Source organism: Lates calcarifer, linkage group LG13 (genome assembly GCF_001640805.2).
Source record: "Lates calcarifer isolate ASB-BC8 linkage group LG13, TLL_Latcal_v3, whole genome shotgun sequence".
Taxonomy (NCBI): domain Eukaryota; kingdom Metazoa; phylum Chordata; class Actinopteri; family Centropomidae; genus Lates; species Lates calcarifer.
The window spans coordinates 18,196,830-18,218,987 of NC_066845.1; the positions used below are offsets into that span (position 1 = coordinate 18,196,830).

Here is a 22,158-nt window from a genome sequence, read left to right on the forward strand (position 1 = left end):
CATGACTGGTAATTTTCACATTAATTATATATTCATTTAAAATAGAATTAATGAAGTGAATAATTGATATCTTGTAAGTAATTCTGACAGCTCTTAAAAAGCAATGGGCACAATGTTTGGGTAACAATTCTCTTTAGTGAACTCAGATTTATTAATTGCAAAGTACATGCAACTAATTTTCATTCCTGAATAATCTGTTGAGTATTGTTTCCTCACATTTTAGAGGCTGGAAGTGAATATAAGGCACTTTGCTTCATTAAAATTAATTGATAATTGAAACTAGTAGTTTCAACACTAGTGGAGTGTGAAAACTGACATTGATAATTACAGAAGTCTAAAAAAAATGTCAGTCATGGCAGCAAGATAGCTAAAAACAAGTTTGATTTCTTTGAGGCTGATGCTTCCATCCTGTGAATTTGTGTAGTTGTTCCTCCTCTTATTTTGGGATGTTATCATTAGACCTGTTTTTGTATCTGGGCATCTGCAGACAGACAATATCTGCCTTTACTGCCCCATATAGCTTGGATTTACATGTATCCATTTTGCGCAAGGCTCTTCTGCCTCTTCTGATGTGCTCAGAGCAGGCAGCGAGAAAGAAAGATCCTTATGAAACAGAGTTGTCAGCCATTCTGTTGAGTTTCATAGAATGTGAGGCAAAACAAGAATAGCGTACAGCTGTTTCCTCCCTGACACAGAGGGAGGCAGATGAAGAGCAAAAGAGAGAAAAGAAAGAGGGAGGAGGAGGGAGAGTGAGAGAGAGCTCTCTGCTCTGTGATGTGCACTGATGTAGCTGCAGCTCTAGGTCAAACGCTGCCAGTGTTTTGTGTTCATCTTCGTCTCGTCTCCCTAGTGCTCCTCTAAATTATTCACAGCCTGAAGATGTGCAGTGTGGCTTGCCTCCTCCCTTCCTCTCTCCTTCTTCACTCTACATTGCTCTCCATCTCTCTTTCTCTGTTTCCCATTCCTTCCTTTTTCTCTTGTGTGACGGCTTGTTTCAGAGGCAATGAGCAGAAGTTTCTCCTTGCAAGCTGGTTAATCCCCCCACCCCATCCCAAATCCACTCATCTTCCATCAACCACCCACCTTTCATCACTGACTTCATATCTCACACTCCTCCTTTCATCCCTGCTCATCCCTCACTTCCCTCTCCTGGCTGCCAGACTAGAGCCAGTCGCTTCTTTTTTTAAGGGGGAGGCAGCCAGCTGTTAGCACCAACTCCTCTGTAGCTCCTGCTGTACCCCCGCATCTCTTTACCTCGCTCACTCTCTCATTTCATTGGATCCACAATCTAGGGGTTGGGCTGACAGGGTGTTTTTCCCCTCTGTTTTTTTTTTCTTTTTCTCTAGTCTCCCCTTTAATGATTTCCAGTGACTTTGTGCTCATTTTAACTAGCTGAGTTGAGAGATAAACCCCGAGTGCACAACAAATCCTTAGGCCCGTTGATGGCACTGATTAAAAATGTGGCCGTTAGTCATTTCACCTTTAACAGACTGCTAGTCCTGTGGAGATGAAGAAAGATTCTAGAAACCAAGGACATGGTGGGGCTATGATTAGGCTATATGATTATTTATATTGTAAGATAGAGTTGGTCAGCCATCAGATATTTCCAAAATACTTACCATACCAGATTCTAAATTGATATTGTGATATAAAATAAAATTTACAATGGTACAAAAAGATTAAGATTTTACCCCACAGTGGGGCACAGCTAGACACACAAGCAGTATCTCTGTGTCTGAGTGTGAGGGCTTATAAACAGCCTGCTTTTGTAACAGATTATTATTGTCATGTTAACTAGGAAAATGCAAGTATTATCTCCTGTTTGGACAGCAGGGGTTTAAGGCTGAGGTGTGCCCCTTATGGCTACCTAAGGAGAGAGCAGAGTGGAGAGAGAAGTTGAATCCAGTTCCAGCTGTTGCCACAGGACACTCATTTGTAATTCTGTACACTGCCTACAATAACGTTTGATCATTGCAGAGGGGGGACAGGAGGTACAGGGAGGGGGAAGGGAGCTGAAGCCTTCTCCCCCTCACTTCGCTCCCCCTCCCCAAACCCCCTACCCGCCCTCTCGCAATTGCTGTCACCCAGTATGAATGCCCCCTCTGGCCCGATGACAAGTCTAGCGTGAAACGCTTGGCTGCCCCCTGAAATTAGCAGTAGAGCCCCCCGGCAGCACATGCTTCTCATGACCAGCACACAGTGGGCCGCCGCCAGATTCTTTTCATTATGGCTGTGGCCTGCCAGCCCCCTGACTCTACCTCCTTCTGCCTCTTCTTCCATCCCACCCTCCCTCTCCTCTTCCTTCCCCCTGTGCGTCGGCCAGAGCTCAGTAAACAGCATCTGTAGTGCTCATCACATTACTGTCGTAGGGAAGAGAAGGAAGGAGGGAGCCAAGCTCTCTGTGGGTGTTGCTGTTATTTCCGTGTATCTAACTGTCTGTGTGTGTGCATACAGTATGTGATTCTGTGTGATCGCGTATAGTATGTATATGCTTGCATATGCATGCATATGGGCTGTGTGTACATGTCTCTGTGTGTTGGCTTGACAGGATTAGTGAGTGAGACAGAGGTAGTAGTAGCAGTACAGAGAGTGAGAAAGAACGAGAGAGGAGGGGAGTAGCAGTACAGAGCGATGCCTGGAGGCTCAATCTGTTCCTCACCAAGCTACATCAGTGTTAGAGACGGCGGCTCGGGCCGCAGGGAAGCCTCCACTCGCTCCATCAAACTGTCAGGCAGCCAGCGGAGCTGCACAGGGAGACTCTCAGCTGCCCCCAGGGCCAGTTCAAGTCAACATCCCATTTCCTTGCCTCCTCGCCTAATTTCTCCTACACCCCGACTTAAATTTCCAATGCCCAGTGTTTGCCACTGCAGCTCAGCTGCACTGGGCCCGGGGCCCTGTCAAAACACTAGGAGGTGCTGAGGGTTGTATATGCGAATGCATGTGTTCACCTCTGAAGGCGAGATAGCGAACTAGCTGCAGTCACACGGTCAGTAGAGACAAGACGAAGCCGAAGGGAGCTTTATGAAAGACGAGGTGTGAAAAAAAAAAACATAAATCAGTGGGATTTTTTCTCTCATTTTCTCCTACCTATGTCCCCATTTTTCTTCCATGACTATATTCATAACACAGTTGTATATTCCCTGTCCCTTCAGGTTTCTGTCAGTTTTCTTCTTTCTTTGTGCTGAATAAATGCTCCCTCTTCCCTCGTACATCTGCCATTACTGTCTGTTTTTCCCTCGCCAAACTACTCCAAGGATCACACCAGCAGCCCAGCCAGCTCTGTCACTCCCCCAGTGAGTGCTGAAAGCAAAGGTTGAGGGATTTCTTGTTGGAAAGGACAAGGCGGTCCTTTAATTTAGTGAAGAAGGTGGACAGCTCTTCAAGTTTACCCCCACCACTATCACCATCAATCTGTCCATGGACCTCCTCCCCCTTCTTCCTCCTCAACCTCACCACATACTTTGCATGGAAGTGAAACAGAGCACTGCCAGGTCTCAGTGCTGTTTACATGGACTCTGGGTAATGTTAAAGTCTGCTTAGTTTGGCCCCAGGTCAGGACTATATCTTTCCTCACCCCGGCTTGATTTACATGGCCCCCGCTGACTCTTCCCTTAAGTGTGTCAGCCCTGAACCAGAGGCCTCTGTGTCTGGCTAATGCAAAGAGCATTTCTCTGAGCTTGTCTTCTTCAATCCTCCTTCACTCTCATTCTCTCTCCGTCCTCTTTCAATGGGCCTCTGTGAAAGGAGCCTTTGCCAAAGCCATCTCTCTGTTTGCACAGCCTCCTAGGTCCCAAGCTCAAATATGGTTTTACGTACGAGCCTGTCTATGCCTCTTCTGCTGGTCGATATCATTTCTACTCGGCAGAGCTTTTTCTCTCAATCTCATTCCCTCTGGAGCGTACATCTTCACTGAGATCAATACTTTCCTAATCCAGAGCTCCTAGGCTGACCCAGGGTAATCAGCTGACTTCCCATGCTGCCTGCTGGGGAGGTCAGGGGTCAAATGGCTGTATAGATTTGATCCTGTGATCAAATCACTTTGCTAGGTGGTGCTTTCAGATACAGCTAGTGAGGTCAAGAGCAATCACAGTTTTTTTCTCCCTGTGGTTCAGAGTCATCTGCAGTTGTGCTATGTGAGCCATGTAAACCCTAATATTAATATAGCACCACCACTCAAATTCCCAAACCGTCTTTGCCTCATTCAGGTGCACAGTGTATTTGTTTCTTTGTATGACTATTTTGATTCCAACCCACTTACATGCTTCCACACACATAAGCACACCTCTGCAACTTTGTAGTGACTCATGGCTTTCTAAGTTTGTTTCAGAGAGGGTGAGAACATAAGACCATGCAACAAAACATCCCATTGGTAAATTATGAAAGCTGAGTTTAAGTAAGACTTCACCCTTTGCCTTCAGTGAGAGACCTTCAGATATCCTGCCGAGGTTTCAGGCCCAACAGGAGGTCCCCCAGTGGACCTGAGGCTTTGCTTTCACGCCCCATCAGAGTGGCCATGGTGCCTATGTCCCCACACCTCATCCCAGCCTCTGTAGGAGGGAAATTGCGGGAGGAAATTGGTGTTGTTCCACTAGTATCTGACACTGCTTTGGTATCTATCTAAATGGACCATTACCCCCTCTGTGTGCGCTCAATCTAGGAGATCTGGGTTTTTCAGTGCTTTCTCTCTCACAATCAGGGGTATCTCAGTCTATGTCCCTGGAGAGATGTCTTCTACATCAAAGCCACTTCTTCCCCCTCAGTGTAAAGTTTTTTGCATAATTGGTTTGTCACCTTATACACTTGGACAAGGGATTAAGTGAAGCAGCTGCTGTTTCACTGTCTTTGTGGCCCTTTTTAAATTTTTGCGCACAGGTTTTTGGGGTTTTATAAAAATATTTTAAGCAGTCTAGATGCAGTAGCCATATCCCAAAAGGCAGCAGGAAACTACTCTTACCATCTAAAGTCTTTAAAATGTAATCTGGTGGTAACGCATCTTACAGTGACTTCAATAAACCGCTTTCAGTCCAGGTTTTGCCACAAATTGTATTTTCAAAGCACCGATACTTGTGTGTGTGTGTATATATATATATATATATATGTATGTATATATATGTGTGTATATATATATATATATATATATATATATAGTGACACTTCTATGCCAACAGCTCTTGTTTTGTCTGTTTTTTTCCAAGTACAGGGTTGCCATCAGTATTCAGACAGACAGTTGTTGACGCCACGCCAGCGTTTGCGTAGCCAGTCAAGTTCCTCCTCTGTTCCTCTCTCTATCTCTGAGGCAGAATTCATGGCAGACTGTCCTCCGAGTGTGACAAGTGGAACTGTGTGATTAATTTGGCCAGTCGTTTTAATGTGCTCCGGGATGCGCAACGCTTATTGTCTTCCCCTTGCACGTCTATCGGAATCTGCCAGAGAAAATGTCCAGGAGAATCGAGACATCCATCCCTCCCTCCCACTGTTTTTTCCCTCTCACTCCTTTCTCCCTCTCTTCAGCCTTGCCTCATTTCAGGGCTGAACTACAGGGTCGTCATGGGGGCCAACCCAGGTCGAGGCCTGGCTCCATCCAGGGCCGCTGGCGGAATAAATCTCCTGTCTCTGAAGTGTTGAAAGCTGTGTAAATGTCAAACGCATCCGTCTGATGTGCTGGCTGAGGGGAGGAGGGGTTGGAGAGAAGGTGGGGAGCTGGGAGGGAGAGGGCTGTGGAGCCGTTTGCTGAGGCTGGTCCCCTGTTACCTTTCATAGCTGGCGGTTGCCAGGTGCAGATGTTGCTGCTCGCTCCCTGCCTCTGAAGAGCCAGGCAGTTTTTCTTTTTCCTTTTCTATTTATTTATTTATTTTTTTTATTTATTTTTTTTTATTTCATTTTATTTTTTTTTTGGTTTGTGAACATCTATGAGAGACACAAACCACAAGGGGCTTGGCTGCTGTCAGGCAGCTTAGTGAGCAGCATATCTCTCCGATTTTAACAATGTCCCCTCTGACCAACAGACGTGCTGTTTAGGGAGGTTTCTGTTCGGGGTTGTGGTTTTGCATTTTCACTATTTGGTTTTCTTATATAGGCTTGCTGAAAATCTTTTCCCCAGTGTAGATATTCGAAGAAGCATAGGGTGCTAAATGACTTGGTCCTCTTCTCACACCCACACACTCGTTTACATGAGCCAATCTTGTACTGTCATAGGTCCATTGTATTCTTTTCTTTGACTCAACCAAGTGTAATAGCCCAACAGAGCAATCACATACAGTACTGACAAAACCTTCTCTAACACTACTTCCATCCATCTATCCGTTCATGTCTATAGCATCCCCCCTGCCTGTTCTTACTGTTGTTTTGTTCCCCTTTTCCACCGGCCTCTCTCTCCCCTGCTGTGCTGTATCTCTCCCTGTCTCTGTCTGAGCCGTAGCTAGTATTCCTCTTTATGCTATGCTGCAGTGCATGCTTCTTGTAAAAGGATAAGCACCATGCTGTGCTCTTTTGATATTATTTTTCCTCCTCGCCAGCTCCAGGCTTGTGAGGCCTCATCTCTTGTGTCATGGCTACTGCTACAACAACAAGGCCAAGCATGCACCCAGGGAATAGACAGAGCCAGTTGTTCATCTCCATCACATGGGGTTTAAACTCATCCCCAGTAATAGAGAGGAACTCACAACTCCTGTGAGATGGAAGTCATCCGTTCAGCTGCATGCTTAGAATACATTTACACCAGTTTCCTGGGGGTAGGGCGAAGTTGGAGATTGGATCAATTTTCCTTTTTTTGTAATTGTAGATGGGTCCAGATGGAGAGAAACATTATTTTGAATGTGATTCCTTTCAGATAAAATGCTAGAGTGGTAAGGGAACAAATGGGTGGTGATTACAGGTTGTGATGTGGCTCTAACAAGCGGTATAGAAATAGCTGACAATTAATTTGTCCAGAATCCACAGTCTGAATGGGGAATTGATTGACAAGAAGCCTAAGCCACTTTCTCTTCTTAATGCCCTGCACTCTGTAATGAAGGTCTTTTGACAAGCGAAAGCCCAGAAATTAAGGTTTGCAAACATTCCCCAGGAGAAAAGAGACATGTTGCATAGAAATGTGGCCAATATTTCTAATTTTCCTCTCCAAGTACATGTGTGTGTGCACTTATAGTTTAATACTGGAGAGTTTTATTTTCTCATTTTATTACTATTGATCATTACCTAGTATGGGCCATAGTACTTAAGATTTTCTAAATAAATGTGGAAAAAGAAAAGACATTATCATACTTTTGTATGGCATTTCTAATATTTTCTTATACAACTATACATTCAACCATATTACCACAAGCACAGCACAATTGTTAGGCCATTTTCACACACTCTCAGGGATATTTTCTACAGTATTATGATGGACCCTTCCTTTGCTTTCACACTACTTTTCTTGATGCTCACCGACAGTCTCCCAAAACATAAACAACAATCTTTTCAGTGGGGGAATGTTGAACATATCCTTTCACTGTATTTGTCTTCTGACAGGTGTATGTTCTTGTTCTTTGTCTTGTGTAAGAATACTTCAGTATGAACAGTCGGAGCTCAGACATTTCTTGGAGTCATAATTCTGCAGATTGCGATGCACAATACAAAAATAAACCGTCCTAAGGGGTTGAGTCACAGTGTTTTTCACTTAAAGTTGTTGCCAGCAAGGACTCCTGCTGTATCCCTTGTCTTTTCAGAGTAGGATGAATCACAGGACATGGATTCCCCCCCCCCCACTCTTCTCTCCTGAGAGATCTTGGCCACTGAGCCCTTGTACTGATTACTCTCGTTACTTAATTATACATTTGGACCCACCGCACTTGTAACAAAGGGCTGCTGTGCCTCCACTGACCCAGCTCCCTCCTCATTGTGCCCAGCTCTGAAAGGGAGTCAAACAAAATAAAGAGGGTCCACTTAAATATGTTGCCACAGGGACTTAATTGACAGATCGAAGGCAGTTTTTCACCGGGGGCCCTCTCCTTCTCTTTGTGGCTCTTCGCTTGAATTGCTCTGCTCCTCATGCATCCTGCTGGGAGGTCCAGTGGGACTGGCCTGCAGCTCGACCACTCCTGTTTCCTCAACTTCTCTATCTACCATCTCAGGGGGGAGAGTTACCAGCCAAGAGCATTTAGCGACAAATGAATGTGAGAAATGGGAGCATGGACCTCGTGGGTTGGAATTAAGTTAAGGAATGTGGTGATGTTTCCCATAAATATTAAAGTTACAATATTTCATCCAGACAAGATGAGATGTGTCAAATAAAAAATAAAGATTAAAAAAGTCAATGAAGCACTGTAAGCCAGGGTTGTTGACTTTAACTTCACACATTCTTTTGGACTAAAAGTGAATATAATTCCAAGTATACGTGTCTCCATCTAAGCATTTTTTTTATTATTATTATTTGCTAAAAAGAGGTTTTTGTCCATGAACATGTCAGGAATGAAAGACTGATGCCCTCGGTATCTGCAGTATTCTCATCATCTGTTTGTCAGTTACAAGGTCTGACTTTTTTTTTCTCTCTTTTTCTTGTTTTTTTTTTTTTAAAGTTGCACCTCTTCTCAAGATATTTGAGCCTGATCACTTTGTGTTTTAATGGTGAAATGACTTGTGAAATTTGAAGTGTTAAAGAAAAACCATTTCACTTCTTGACTGAATAGAAGGTGATTTAGCCTTTGACCATGCTAGACAAGCCACATTTCAGAATACAGCCTCTCTTGTTATTTAGTTCCTTTTTCCCTGTAGAAGTCTGACATACAAATTAAAGACTGGTTTGTCACAAGGCAGATTTGAAATACCATACTTAATAGGCACTGTGTTTGAGTATTCAAAGAGCCTAAGCTCTCTGTGTCCTTGAGATACTATCGTCCAATTTTAAAGCACACTTAAAAGGCTAAATGACAAGCTGCAGCTGAATACAAAGTAATTGAACAGGCTCTTTATAATAGAACCCAGTGTATAGTATTATTCATTTTTTCATCTTTTGTAAATTTACAGCATTGAATTTGCAACAGAAACACCAGAATGGCATTCTGTGCATCTAAGCTGCTTTTGAAACTTGAAAAACTCTCTTAGACTACCATACTCTCCTTTCCCTCTTCATCCTCTGTCGTTTGCACTGAAAGCTGTCAGTGAATGAAAAGCTGCACACAAAAATAACATCTGCACTGATTATGAGCTACTGGGGGGAGCCAAATGAATAATTCCTTATATTTCCTGTGTCTGTCTCTTTTCTGTTACAGTGTGACAGCGAGAGTGACATTGACGACAAGGTAAGACTGCTTTTCCTGTGTTTATTCACCCACCACATGAAGTGGCTGAGAGTTGTGAATAACAAATTTGAGCTCTCGACTAAAGTAGGAAGACAGTGTGTTGTTAGCAGAAAAAAGTCGAGGGGTAAAAGACACTCTGCCAGTCCCACCACAGTTGATCATTTGCATCTTTCAGAGAAGGAAAGTGACAGGGAAAATGTGGTACAGGAAGAAGCTATTTTTCAGTGTTAGTTTTCTGTTCTGCTGTGTTAAAAGATTTGGCGATATGAAATCTATTATTTTTATTATTTTTAGCATCTATTATCTATATATTTTTTTCTATTCTAGCACTTTATGCTAGAATATATCTTGAATATGCCTTCTAGCTTAGATCATAGCATATGAAACAAGCTTTGCTGTATGCGCATGTGTGTATGTGTATGTGTGTTTAATCTTATCCCACGGCACATATCACCTATATCTGCTTGTTTCTTTATTACACTAGATAGCAGTATCATAGCTCAAGTCTTATGTAATCATTTTAGTTTAACATTTGAGAGTTTTGCAATGCTGATTATGTTTCAGTCACAGAAATACATTCCTCTTTCTCTCAAAAATGTAGGTAACTTTTGAAAACAAGTTAAGTCGATTTTTTTATTTATACAGCACCAATTCACAACAGAAGTTATCTCGAGGCACTGTACATATAGAGCACGTCTAGACCATATTCTTTATCTTAAATTTACAGAGAGAGACCCAACAGATCCGACCATGAGCAAGCACTAGGTGACTGTGGCAAGAACAAACTTCCTTTTAAGAGGCAGAAACCTCTTAGGGTGGGCGACCATCTGCCTCGACCGGTTGGGTTTAGACAGAGAGAGAGGGGGGTGGGGGGATGGGGTAGGAGAAATACAACAGTGCAAATACACAGAATAATATTATTCAGAATCAATTTATGAGACAGTCTTCGAGGTTTATGAGCATTTCTTTGAATGCATGCAAAATGTCTTAGTTTAACTTAGAGTGGCTAAATATGACTAGAATGTGATCTTCATTTTTCATCTGAAGTGGTCAGTGGACACAGAAAATCAAAACTGCAGGTTTCACCAGCAACTTGGTGTGCTTTAGAAAGCATAGCATTGTTTTGTGTTTTAGCAGTGATGTCATCAATTGTTAACCATGTGACAAGTTGACAGATGTAGTCTACCAGTTTCACTTCTGTGTGTTTGTTTATCACAGACTTGGAGGTGGTTGGCTGATGGCAGCCACCTGGTTACAAGATGAAACGCCTTTAGGGAACCTCACGCATCCTAATTCCTCCACAGTTTAGCAATTACTCCCTGGTAAATGAATGAGATAGCATGCCTAATCTCCTGTAAGCTTAGCTCCCAGTTCTGTGGAAATGTCTGCAGCTCTCCCTATAAATAATACATTGATAGCAGGCCCAATTTGCATTAACTGTAGCCTGGCAAGTCAATAGGCTTTTATCTCTTCATTGAAGCAAGAAGGAACCAAGGGCGCTAGCTAGTTGACACGACAGAGAGATGTAGCAGGCCTGTCAGTCTCCATACAGCTCTCTGGCATCACTGTGGGGGTTAGAAAGGGAAGTAAAGTAGGAGGGAAGCTCTCAGAGTGTTTCCTTTTCAGGGCTTTGTTTTCTTTCCTGCTCCATCAGTTACTTGAGACTTGTAACAGTTCTATATAGTGTCACAGATTTAGACATTTAATATTTAAAGGTTTGATACTAAGATACTGAACGGTGGTACTAAAAGAAACACAAGAGAAACAAAACAAACAGTGCTTTGGTGGTTTTGTAGAAACTCAGCAGTGTTGCTATGTTGCTGGTAATGTGTCAGCCTCTGTGTTCAGTAAAACAGCTCCATATTTAGCATTTGGCAGCAGTCGTATTAGCCAGTTTAGGTAGACTGGGATACAGTTCAAGACATGGTGGACTATCAGAAGTTGCTGCCAAGGTTTCAGCTGTTTGTTGAATTTTGGACCAATTATTACACCGTCCACTGTCAAGAGCCAGATATCTGTTAAGACCTCTCTCTTCTCATACACTTTTCATCAAAATGCCATGAAGTGGGAGTTTAGAATGTGAAACATGATTTGTAAACGTATTACTAGTTCATAAAAGTTAACGTACAGTGCAATCCATGAAAAATACTAACATCATATTACTAATGTCACTTTTATTACACATTGACACTGTAAGAGACATTCCCAATGGAGTGTAAGTGAACTATTTATTATTCTGTAAACATGAAACCATACCTAAATCACTGTTGTGAATCCCAAACCACAGACAACAAAATAATACATCAACATGATCACTAACAAAAAAGTTGTGACCAAGGCCACTGCCATGTAATCTGTTTCCTGACTTCTGATTTTCACTCCTAGATCCTTTACTTGCTTTTTCATGTCTCTTTAAGCTTTGTTTTCAGTTCTTAGTTTCCATTCTCACTTCTAAAGTTCTAAATCTTGGTCTGGAACCTTTTTCTGATGTGGAGCTTGGTGCTTAAAGGCCGCTTAACAAGTGATGAATACAGGTCTGTAACAAATCTCAGACAAGATATGAACAGGACTTGTAATATTTGTAATACCACTAACATGGAGAGGAAATATATCCCCAAATATTCCTCCTAAGTTGCTGCTATCATTGAATCAGCAGGGAGCATGTGACAAAACAGTGACACTGGAACAACAGGACCCTCTGTGCATACATGGACAATGGACAACTAACTCCAAACTAACTACATTATGAAATATTATGAATGGCAATACCAAAACAGCAAATATGTATGATCCCTTTCAAATCAACGTCATTACATAGAACAATAATAGACTGTGCCACACCTAACATAGCAACCCATCAACAAAGTCATATATAATGGGAACACCCTATTTGACAGCTTATTATCTAGTAAGAATAGAGGCCCAAAGGTGAGTATTAATATTTTCCATTGCTGTAATGATGGTAGTACTCCATTCCCATGAGCAGAGATATTTAACAAAGAAAAGCTTTCATTTGTGGCCAACAGGAAATGGGACTGAGTGACAGTGTAATTCCAAAACAAGTTTCAGTGTTGTGGAATCTTTGAAAACACACTGTTGATGTACGTGTATTTGCCAAGAGTGCTAGAAGAAAAGAACATCTGGATGAAGGTTAAAGCGGGGCTGACCTTTTCATTTCCTCATAAAACACGTATTATCATAATCAAGGTGATGAGAGTTGCGAATCACCCATATCAAATTGCAGAGAAAAGAAGAACACTGGGGAAAAAGACTCTGACAGGCCATCACCATACATAGAAAAAAGATTGGGTTCCATGAGGAGGAAGACAAACACTGTCATTTGTAATTGCCCGCACTCAGGATAACTCGACAGCGATAATTTTCTGCAACGTTTTGCTGAAACAGGTGCCAGCTCCTCCCGTACCTTTCCAATGAAAACAAAGACTCCTTTCACATCAGATTACCAGCCACCTGAACACCCACATTGTCAGGATTTCACAGATTAACTTAATTAGAATATTGCTTCCAGGTGTGCCCCCAGGATGCAATCAGTTACACTGTATTTGAATAAAACTGACGAGTTGCTGCTACAGCAAAGTCAGTTTAGATTGGTGTACCTTGTGAAGCTCACATGTATCAAAGCAGTGTTTGAGATAGCATGCAGTGATGTGTTTCCAGAACTTGTCAGACTTGAAATCTTTGGAGATTGCCAGGTCACTTTTAGTTCAGCTCAAGGCTGCTGTGAGGGGGATCTTTATGTAGATTGGCCCAGCGTTGAAGAAACGAGCAATCAGAATCTGGGTATTGTGTTCTCATCACTGGTATTTCTTCTTGGGAGGCCTGTCGTCTTTCCGAGATTACATGATGTTTGACAATGAGAAGCATACGGAATGCGTTTTTAAAGCATAACAGCCTTGACCTTGCATTGCCTCACTTATGTCTATACCCTGGGGGGAAACCCGCATAATTTGTGATTCCTTATAGAAAATAATGCTTTCTCTGTCTTTAATGTTATTAAAGGAACACTTGGTGTGTTTGCACATAGCCATGCTAAATTAGATGTTCATGAAGAAATTAACCACATGTTGGGTAAATCACTTGGCAGTATAAGGACCATGTGTATTCAAGTCTGTTTGAGGCCATGCTTCGGCACTGGGAGCGTCATTTAATCTTTAGTATTGATTCAAATACTTAATATCTCTGTGTGACTGTCAGTTGATTAAAATATACTTACAAGCCACAGAACATGTGTTAGCTGTTTAGTTCCTCACAAATATGAATGGTTGTGCTTGTGTAATGGTGACATCTGTGATAACAAGACGAACTTTGTGAGAAATGTCACAACTTCTTTGACATTAACATTTACTTTCTGAACTTGCTTTGTTTGGTTTTACAGAACTGGTTAAGCCTTACAAATTTTACAGTCAGTTTAATAACAGCAGGTATTACTCCAGGTAGCTATCTTTTCAATGACTATAAATGTTGAAATCAGTTTCCATCCCTCCTTGTTCCACCTGTCATCTATCAACCAGCCAACCCTGTCAACCTCTGACATGTCTGAGATACTCCAAGTCAAGATGGTCATTTTCTTTCATTGGAGAGGCAGAAAAAGACACAGAGTGGGATTTATCCCTTCTCAGTTTGTTCATGCACTCTCCTGAAGTGTCATCCTATCTCCATTAGGCCCCACTTTGCCATCCTTGCTGGCTCCTCCAATTTCCTCCGTATTCTTTCTCCTGTGCAAATAATACAGTTGCTGTCTGCCTGTGTGCGAAACGTTACTATGAGCTGCTTATATTCTCTGCAGCCCTTAACACATCGGCCTTGTGTCAGGTGCGTTACCACCACCACCGCTGCATCACCATAGCCACGGCGGAGGACACCCAGGTCGGCTAATTCTATTTGGTCCTATTTGCCAAGCAGTCACTCAGCAGAAAGTGTATCTGTCTCTGGGGGAGTCTCCAAGGACCATTACCACATCCTGTCTATGAGCTCTTTTATGGCTCCGGTGTACTCATCTGCCAGGGCAGCGCACAGGCTCTGATTGACACATTAATTCCTCCTCTACCCCCTTATCTTCCTGCTGTGTGCAGAATGAATGCCATATCACTGCGTCGGAGCGTCTCTTCTGGCTTATCAGTAATGGCTCGTCAGCTAGTGGTATCCTCCCAGCTGATGTATTGGGGGGTACAACTGTGAAGCTAGCAGTGCACCCGCAACAAAAAACAAGCACGCTGCTGGGATTTAAATGTATCCATTAACACCACCACTACCCTCACCTCTTTGTTTTTTCTTTAAACCTCATCCACCTTTATTTACAACCTGCTCTCTGTCATTACCAGTGATGTCAGATTTTACCTCCTCTCCTTTGTCACCATCTTGGAAAAGGAAAAAAGCAATAATCATATATATTCATGTAGGTATATCCCCCCTCCCCTACATACTGCTTCCCAACCCCTGCCGCTTTGCAAGATCCAGATTGGTCTCCAAGAGTCATCATATTCACTAACAAAGAGGCCACCCACCAGGCTGCTGACAACCTTAACGTTTTTTTATGGACGGGAAAAATGGACCAGCTTAATGTTTCAACACAAGTGATCATCCGTCCTCATCTCTTTAATGAAATTAGATTAAGTGCACCTGGGAAAGAGCTGAGAAAGCAGAATGCCTCGCCACCTCCTTTAATCTAAAACCAATTTGCCAGTAATATTCCTTTCCCCCCAGCTTGGGATTCGCCGGCCCTGATTCAAAATGGAGGAGGAATGAGATGAGACCAGAGCTGACTGGTTGCATTCAGCTCCCCACAGGCACTGTGAAATTAGAACTGACACCGGCAACATAGGCCTTAATATGGAGATGTCATTTTTCTCCTCTTGCTTTTGTCTTTCTCTCTCCCTCCTTCCTCCTCTCCTTCTTTTTTCTCTTACTCAGTTACTTCCTCTATTCACTACAGTTATCGCTTTCTGGCTGAGCCCAAAAGAAAAAAAAAGAGGAGGTCATAGTGGTGGTGAGTGTGTGTGTGTGTGTGTGTGTGTGGGGGGGGGGGTTTAAATGGTTAAGGGTTAAGGTTAGAATTTTGCCATGATCACAATTCTAAAAGCAAATAATGATGACTTCTAACTCTCTTAATTAGCCAGAAATAAACATGTTATGTTTCCATCAGGTGGTCTCATGATGTTCCTCACATCTAGCTATTACAATAAACCTGGAAACATTTATATCTTTAATTTATATGAGCTGTTTGCAACATGCTCTTATTTCTCGTCAGCTCCAAATCCTGTGTGCTCTGCAGGCTAATGTTTTTTTCTTTTTCTTTCCGTGGTTTTGAAGCAGTTCATCTGTTGTACATTTAGCACACAAGTATGTGGTGATCAGAGAGCACATTTGGATTTGTCTCTGAAGTGAAGAAGGACACCCTCAGTCTTAGCAGTGTGTGTGTGTGTGTGTGTGTGTGTGTGTGTGTGTGTCTGTGCACTTGTGTGCATGCTTGGAGGGAAGTGAGTGTAAGGGCATGCTCAGCGGTGAAACCCAGCCCCAGTGCATGTTGGGAAGAAGAGGCGTGATGACAGAGAAAGACTTGGAGTTTCTGCAGGGCCAGCCAGCAGACACAGCCAACTGACATCAGCAAAGACAGCTTGTCACTAGTAATGCATGTCATACAGCAAAGCAGGGACAGTCAACATGGCTGTGGCGTCATTGGTGTGGCACCCAATAGCCCGGTCCAGATTCTTTCTTAAAGGTTAGCACTGATGTTGGCATGGCAGATGAAAATAGAAGGGTTGTGGCAAACAAAGCCACGGCAGCCACTCAGAACAGAGGAGGTGTGAAAACATAGCATGGCATCAGGACTGTAATCTTCTTTCTCTTACTGCCTCCTCTTAGTGAAGCTGTTGGTGTTGGCAGAGACTGTTAATAGAACAAATAGTCATCCCTTTGTTCTGTTAAAATCATCACACACACCCTACCCTTCTGTCTCTGAAACACCAGTGCTCTGCTAACTCTCTGAGAAAATCCTGTCACCACTCAGCCATGTTTAACAGCTTGTGATCATTGTTATTGAGAGAGTTATTGTTGCCTCGATGAACACCAGGTTTCAGTATGTGTTTTTCCTCCACCTCGACCAGATCCATTTTTAGAGGTGGTTCTCCTCAAACACTGTTTTTCCCACCTGAGAACCTTGTTTTCAGTAACGGCCAGGTGAAATGCTCGATTGCACAATTTTCTGCTAGAGATCTCGTCAGTTCAGTGATACGCTGATAGAAAAAGTGAGGCATGCCATATCAAATAAGACAAGTCGTAAAGTATTACACCGGCTGTGGTGCCACATTACATCTAACTGGCACCATATGTATCTATAGAATATTGTGCTGTAGAAGACTGACACAAGTGCATTTCATTATTTTCTGCCACCATTTTTGATGGCACCACTGTTAACAAAAGATTTTTAGTAATTCAAATAAAAGTAAATATTTGCTTTCTTTACAATTACATTTCATACAGTATGAACATAGAATAAACTTACTGTGTAATGTTAAGAGAGTCACAGCTTTTATTGGGTGTATAACTTCATCTACCTTTGAAAACAATTAGATTACAAAACATAATATTACACATAAAACCTGCTTAATGTAATTAACCTGAATTCACTTTATGTGTAATATGTTGTGAGTGATACACTCTTACAGTAGTTTACGCACATCTACTTAAGTAAAGCATAGCACATAGCCCAAGGAATAATCTCAATGCAGTTGTGTGACACAAAGTTAAACAGGCAGCTAAACTGACTAACCCTGCGCTCAGTGTGTGTCCACTGTTCTCCAAAGCAGCATGGCACAGCATTCATTGTTTTTCAAGTGGCCTGTGTTTGAATAACAATCCAAGCACTATATACATTTTTCCACATGAGTAATAAAAGTAAAATTGACTCCATATTGGGTGCAGATGTTCTGTGGAAAGAGAAAAAAAAGACAAATGTTTTTGTGTACGTGTAAGATGTAAGATTTGAGTGTTTCTGATTGTGCATAAACATAATGCCTAAGTGGGTTTTTATTCAATAAACATGGTTGGGCTGTAATTACTTACACATTTCTTCTGGCTGGAAATTCAAGACAGACTTTGTGTGCGTTTAGAGCTGGCGCACCAAGACTCATGTCTGTCCTAGGCTTGGCTTGTCTGCACAAGACTTCCTAATGCAAGAAGACTTGCTTTTCCTCCACAACAAATGGCATATGCAATCAGGGATAAATATAGAATTCCCTGTTGTTATTAGGAATCAGTGCCATTGTGGATAATGTTTCCCTGAAGAAGCGTTGCTTCCTCTTTGGCCAGGAATACATGGAGTAAATGGAGCTTAAGTCCACTGTGGTTGCAACAAGAATGTTTAGAGAGCCTCAATTCTCTTCTAAGACAAAGAGGCCAGTCAGCAAAGTAGTACGCTAGTCATATTTTTTACATAAATTTTATAAGAAAAATCAACACACATTAATCATGAAGTCATAGGCCATTTCTTGAGGCTCTGTATTTGGTCTCCATTTTCTTAAAATTTTCTTCTGAAGCCAAGTTTCACAACCTTGCATCTTTATGGGCAGGATCATCTGCAGTCCTCATAATAGTGATGATGGACAATAAAGGAAGTGAGCCCTGAGTCTGAGCCTCTCTCCCACCCACTGAGAGAAACATATTCCATCTTTCTTTTGCTAACCACTTGAGCATCTCCAAGTCAATCTAAACACTCGGATGCCTGTGGATGGGCTGGCGACTGCCAGACCTCAAGCCTTGCAGGCCCTCGCGTCACTTGGGCTCTGGAGGGAACTTTCCGTGGGCGAATGTGTATGTGATGTGGAAAGCTGAGAACCCTGGAGAGCAGGCTGAGATCAGGCCCAAACACACACAGGGGCCAGCTGCCTTCAATTAAGCCAGAAACCCCAGCCTCTGCAGTCCCTTATGCACAAAACCAGCCTGCTTTGATCTGCGCCAGCCAGGGGAAAAGGTACAGAGCTTGAAAGATTACGGGAAAAAAAATAATTATTGTATCAAAGGGTGCTCCATAAAAGTTAACGGGGGGATTTTTAGGCTCAGGGGGCAGCGGGAAGCAGAAATTAACGATGGCTGTCAGTCATGTTCATTTGCCAGTTATTTTCCCTTCAACTTCTCTGAGCTTTAATTAGTGGACACACCTGGCCTCTCTCCGAAGTTAACTCTAGAACTCTCCCTGCCACTTTGGTTTTTATGGGCACTGAAGATCAATTCTGAGTCATGCAGGGCACATTGGCACAACTGAAGCTGATATGCTTGTCATTTTCAGCTTGACACACAGAAGAGGTATAGCAGCTCTTGGATATGTATGAGGTTTGGAGCCACAGACAGAGACCAGTATTAAAGCTGTCCCCCTGCCAAGCACTACAGACGCAGGCGGCATGGGCATCCATTAAATTAATTTGACTTCATTAGTGCAGACCTGCTAGGCCTGGGGAGCCCACAGAGATGCCAGGGGGTGGGAGGTAGGGGGGTGGTGGTTGAGTGGCATCAGCCGCTGTGCTCTGAGGAGAGCGAACACATGGCACTGACAGGCGGAATATGGCCCCAGTTCTTACACCGGGATGGCTGCCAAACAAAGGCAACATGCGTCACTGGCTTTAGGGGAGCTCAATCAACACCCAGTTGGAGCATTAACGCCATGCGCGCCGCGCCACATCAGTGAGGAGGCTTCGGGTCGCTGGGCAGCCTGCAAGTCATGCGTGTGCACACAGTGAATGTGGCAGCGTGATATGATACAGAGACAGTGCCAACGGGTTGACCCACTGCCATCACCTTTGTGTCTACTGCCAGAAACGCTCATGTTATTAGATTACAAAGCTCACATTTATCTCTTCTTATCAACTAGCAATAATATATGTCAGAATATTTTTTAATATTTGTTGTCATTACTTTTGGTAAACTAAGTGATTGTTCCATATTTTATTCATGTACAGTGTTACAGTGTTGTATTGTGTTAACAAAATGTCAATCTACTCATTACAATTCTAGATAAAATACTCCAGGTCCTAATGGGCACAGTATTTCATCATACAATGTGGGTGACTTCTTTATATGATTAAGAGTAAAATATATTTCTCCTTGAGCTAATTGACCAAGCATTGAAAATAAATGACTGCATTTGAGTTGAAAGTTGATCATAATCTGTTATTGTTTCTGGATCTTAAAATCGTTACAGCCCAATTGCATTCAACAACCAAAAATAATACTGCTATAGTAGTGGAGGGTCAGATTGTGTAGCTTGAATTTCTTGTGATCCTTTCCTTTCAGCCACTTACTATCAACTAATGTGAACTCCACCAGTTCATTTAGCGAGGTTACTTGCTTTGCCTAACGGCATCTTAACAGCATTTCTAACCTGCAACCTCCCAGTCACCAGCCTGCCTCTGTAACCTCAAGGCAACCGCTGCCAGCTTCTGGAGCTGACCTGAGCTCTGCTGGGAGCAGTGCACCTGATAAATACAGAAGTGTGGAAATAAATAAATAATGGGAGGCATTAAGTCCGGATAGGACTGGAAGGTAGCCTGAGGGTGGTAAGTGTTCTGTCTGACAGCAGCAAACACTTTGATCAGAGGGCCCCGTCTGAAGATCGCTTCCACATCTGCACAGGGGGAACGAGCTGTAAACTGCCAAGAAGCATTTTAATGACAGTTGGATTATAAAATGAAAGAGGGCTCCAGATGGCAGGCAGTGCAGCGGCTGCGGTTCGGGGGAGGCTGTTTAAACTGCTTTTTTATTGATAAAATATGGGGTGAAAAATTGCGTAGGGCTTATTAGGCGTCCCACTGTGATGTTGCTCAGCTGGCCAAGCTGTTCACCATGGCCCCCGTCCAAACATGCCTCCATAAATTTTTAGCTGTACCTTTAAATCTGTAAGATCCCTGCTTGTTAAGTTCACCCTTGCTCCCCCAAACCCCCCACACCGTATTTGTCCTTTGAAAGACTTGCTTGTGTCCATTTTTTTTAGACCGTCTGGATGAAAGCAGTGTTAGTAGCTCAACATGGACTGAGGAGGATGGAGGGGGGTTCCTGCATAGCATGCTCATTATCGTCCGCCAAGAACCAGAGTTTAGCCCTTAAACAACTTAATTCCTGCATGATTTCATTAGCTCTACTCTCCTAGTGATAAAATGAGACCAGCCTTATTAATTCAAGACACTGTGGTTGTGCTTTCCATCTAGATCCACAGGGTACTGTTCAAGGCAGAAATAGTCATCTGGGCATTGACATTTAGTAACTGGCTGCAATAGTGGCCAGAAGGGAGAAACAGTTGGACTTACTGTGAATCGACTACCAAGTTAAAGCCTAAATTGCATGAACAGTTCTGCATCAGAATATACTGTAATAAGAGAGGTCATTTTACTACTAGAGAAAGATATGGTGAGACAAGGGTTTGTTCAGTAATGAATTCCCTTTCAGAGGAGCCAACTCAAGGCTTTAGAAACGCACATGTTGGATAGACTTCACAATGACTCATTAAGGGAAAGGGCACAATAATTACATTTTCGTGTGATTTACAGTGATGTTGGTTAAATCAGATTGTCACCTTTTGAATAAGTGTCTCCCAGTTAATATTACCTCACACTAAATTGATCTCATGCACATCTTTGATCTGGAGCTCAAATTGAATTTGCTTGAAATGCGAATAGGCCTGATTCAAAAGCTGGGAAAAAATCATGGTCTCAATAAAAGGGATCAGTGAAAGCCATCTTGACTCCATCAAAATCCATACATGTCACATGTATGCTTTTCTTTCCACAGAGTGGGCTCCTTTCAGCTGAGACATGTTGTTAACTCTCACTACTCTCACTGCTAATTTAAAATCCATTTAAGCTGATTGGCTGGTTGACTAAAACGCTGTTGTGATGGCCTCGCAAAAATGGGTGTCTGTGCTTTTTTCCCTACCTTCAGAAAACAGGCAGCCCCAATTTATATTCCATAACTACCACTTCAAGGCCAACCCACCGCGCCCCCATTCCACCCTCGCGCCTACCCGCAGCATCAAAGACAATTACTGTCGACATCACATCAAATTACAACTGTTGGTTTGCTTGTTTGTCTCGTTATTTGACTTGAAAACTGCCATCTCCCACCCAGGGAAGGTCCCCTCCCATCTGCTCTCCTCCCTTTGCCCACCCTTATGTGCCTACGCACACACACACACACACATCCTCTTCCAGCACAGAGAAGAGAAGGGACAGGCAGCCGACAGCCTAATGGACTAATTTGTAATTGCGAATGAGAAAAAGCTGAGTTGTTGGACGTGTTATAATTCGACAGAGAGTGGCAGCTCTGAGCCGGACCGTGACGCTTCAACCACAAATCTCTCGCTCCCTCCTCCTTCCTTTCCCTCTCCTTGAAATGCTTTCTTTCTTCCCCTCCGTTGAGACTAGTCAGAAAGGAAGGTGATGGGAGAGATGCTTTCGGCACATTCAGCTGCTCAAAGCTCCTGGCTCTGTCATATTCCTTTTTTTTACTTTCCACACAACCCCCTCACATCCCTACCTCCTCTCCCTCTCTACCTTCACGTGGATCCCATAGGATAGAATAAGGAAAGTATCTCAGAGCATTCAGATGCGTTTGAAGTGCAGGACAGATGGGGGGCCCGAGGGACTGTAAAAAATGAATCGAGGCTAGTAATAGGAGAGATGTTTTGAATTCTCTCCCCCATAAGTTATTTATCAGGGGCCCTTAGTGGTGGAGGAAGACTTCAGAGTGCTCCCTTAATGTAGCATCTGATGACTAGTAGGGGGGCTGTTCCAGGAAGTACTGCTGTAAAACAGGAGGGGAACATTAGTAGGGAAGTCTCTCAGGGCCCGGGCAAAGCAGATGAACAGCACACAGG

General features: G+C 42.9%; 1 protein-coding gene across 7 annotated transcripts in view; it reads left to right on the forward strand.

Annotated features, from left to right (window-relative positions):
* Positions 1-22,158, forward strand: part of fbrsl1 (fibrosin-like 1) — a 265,820-nt gene that overhangs the window by 169,484 nt on the left and 74,178 nt on the right. For all 7 annotated transcript variants that reach the window (XM_018668828.2, XM_018668829.2, XM_051075365.1 and 4 more), the window contains one exon: positions 9,249-9,278. In XM_018668828.2, the coding sequence (XP_018524344.1) occupies positions 9,249-9,278 (30 nt within the window). The remainder of the gene's footprint in view (positions 1-9,248; positions 9,279-22,158) is intronic.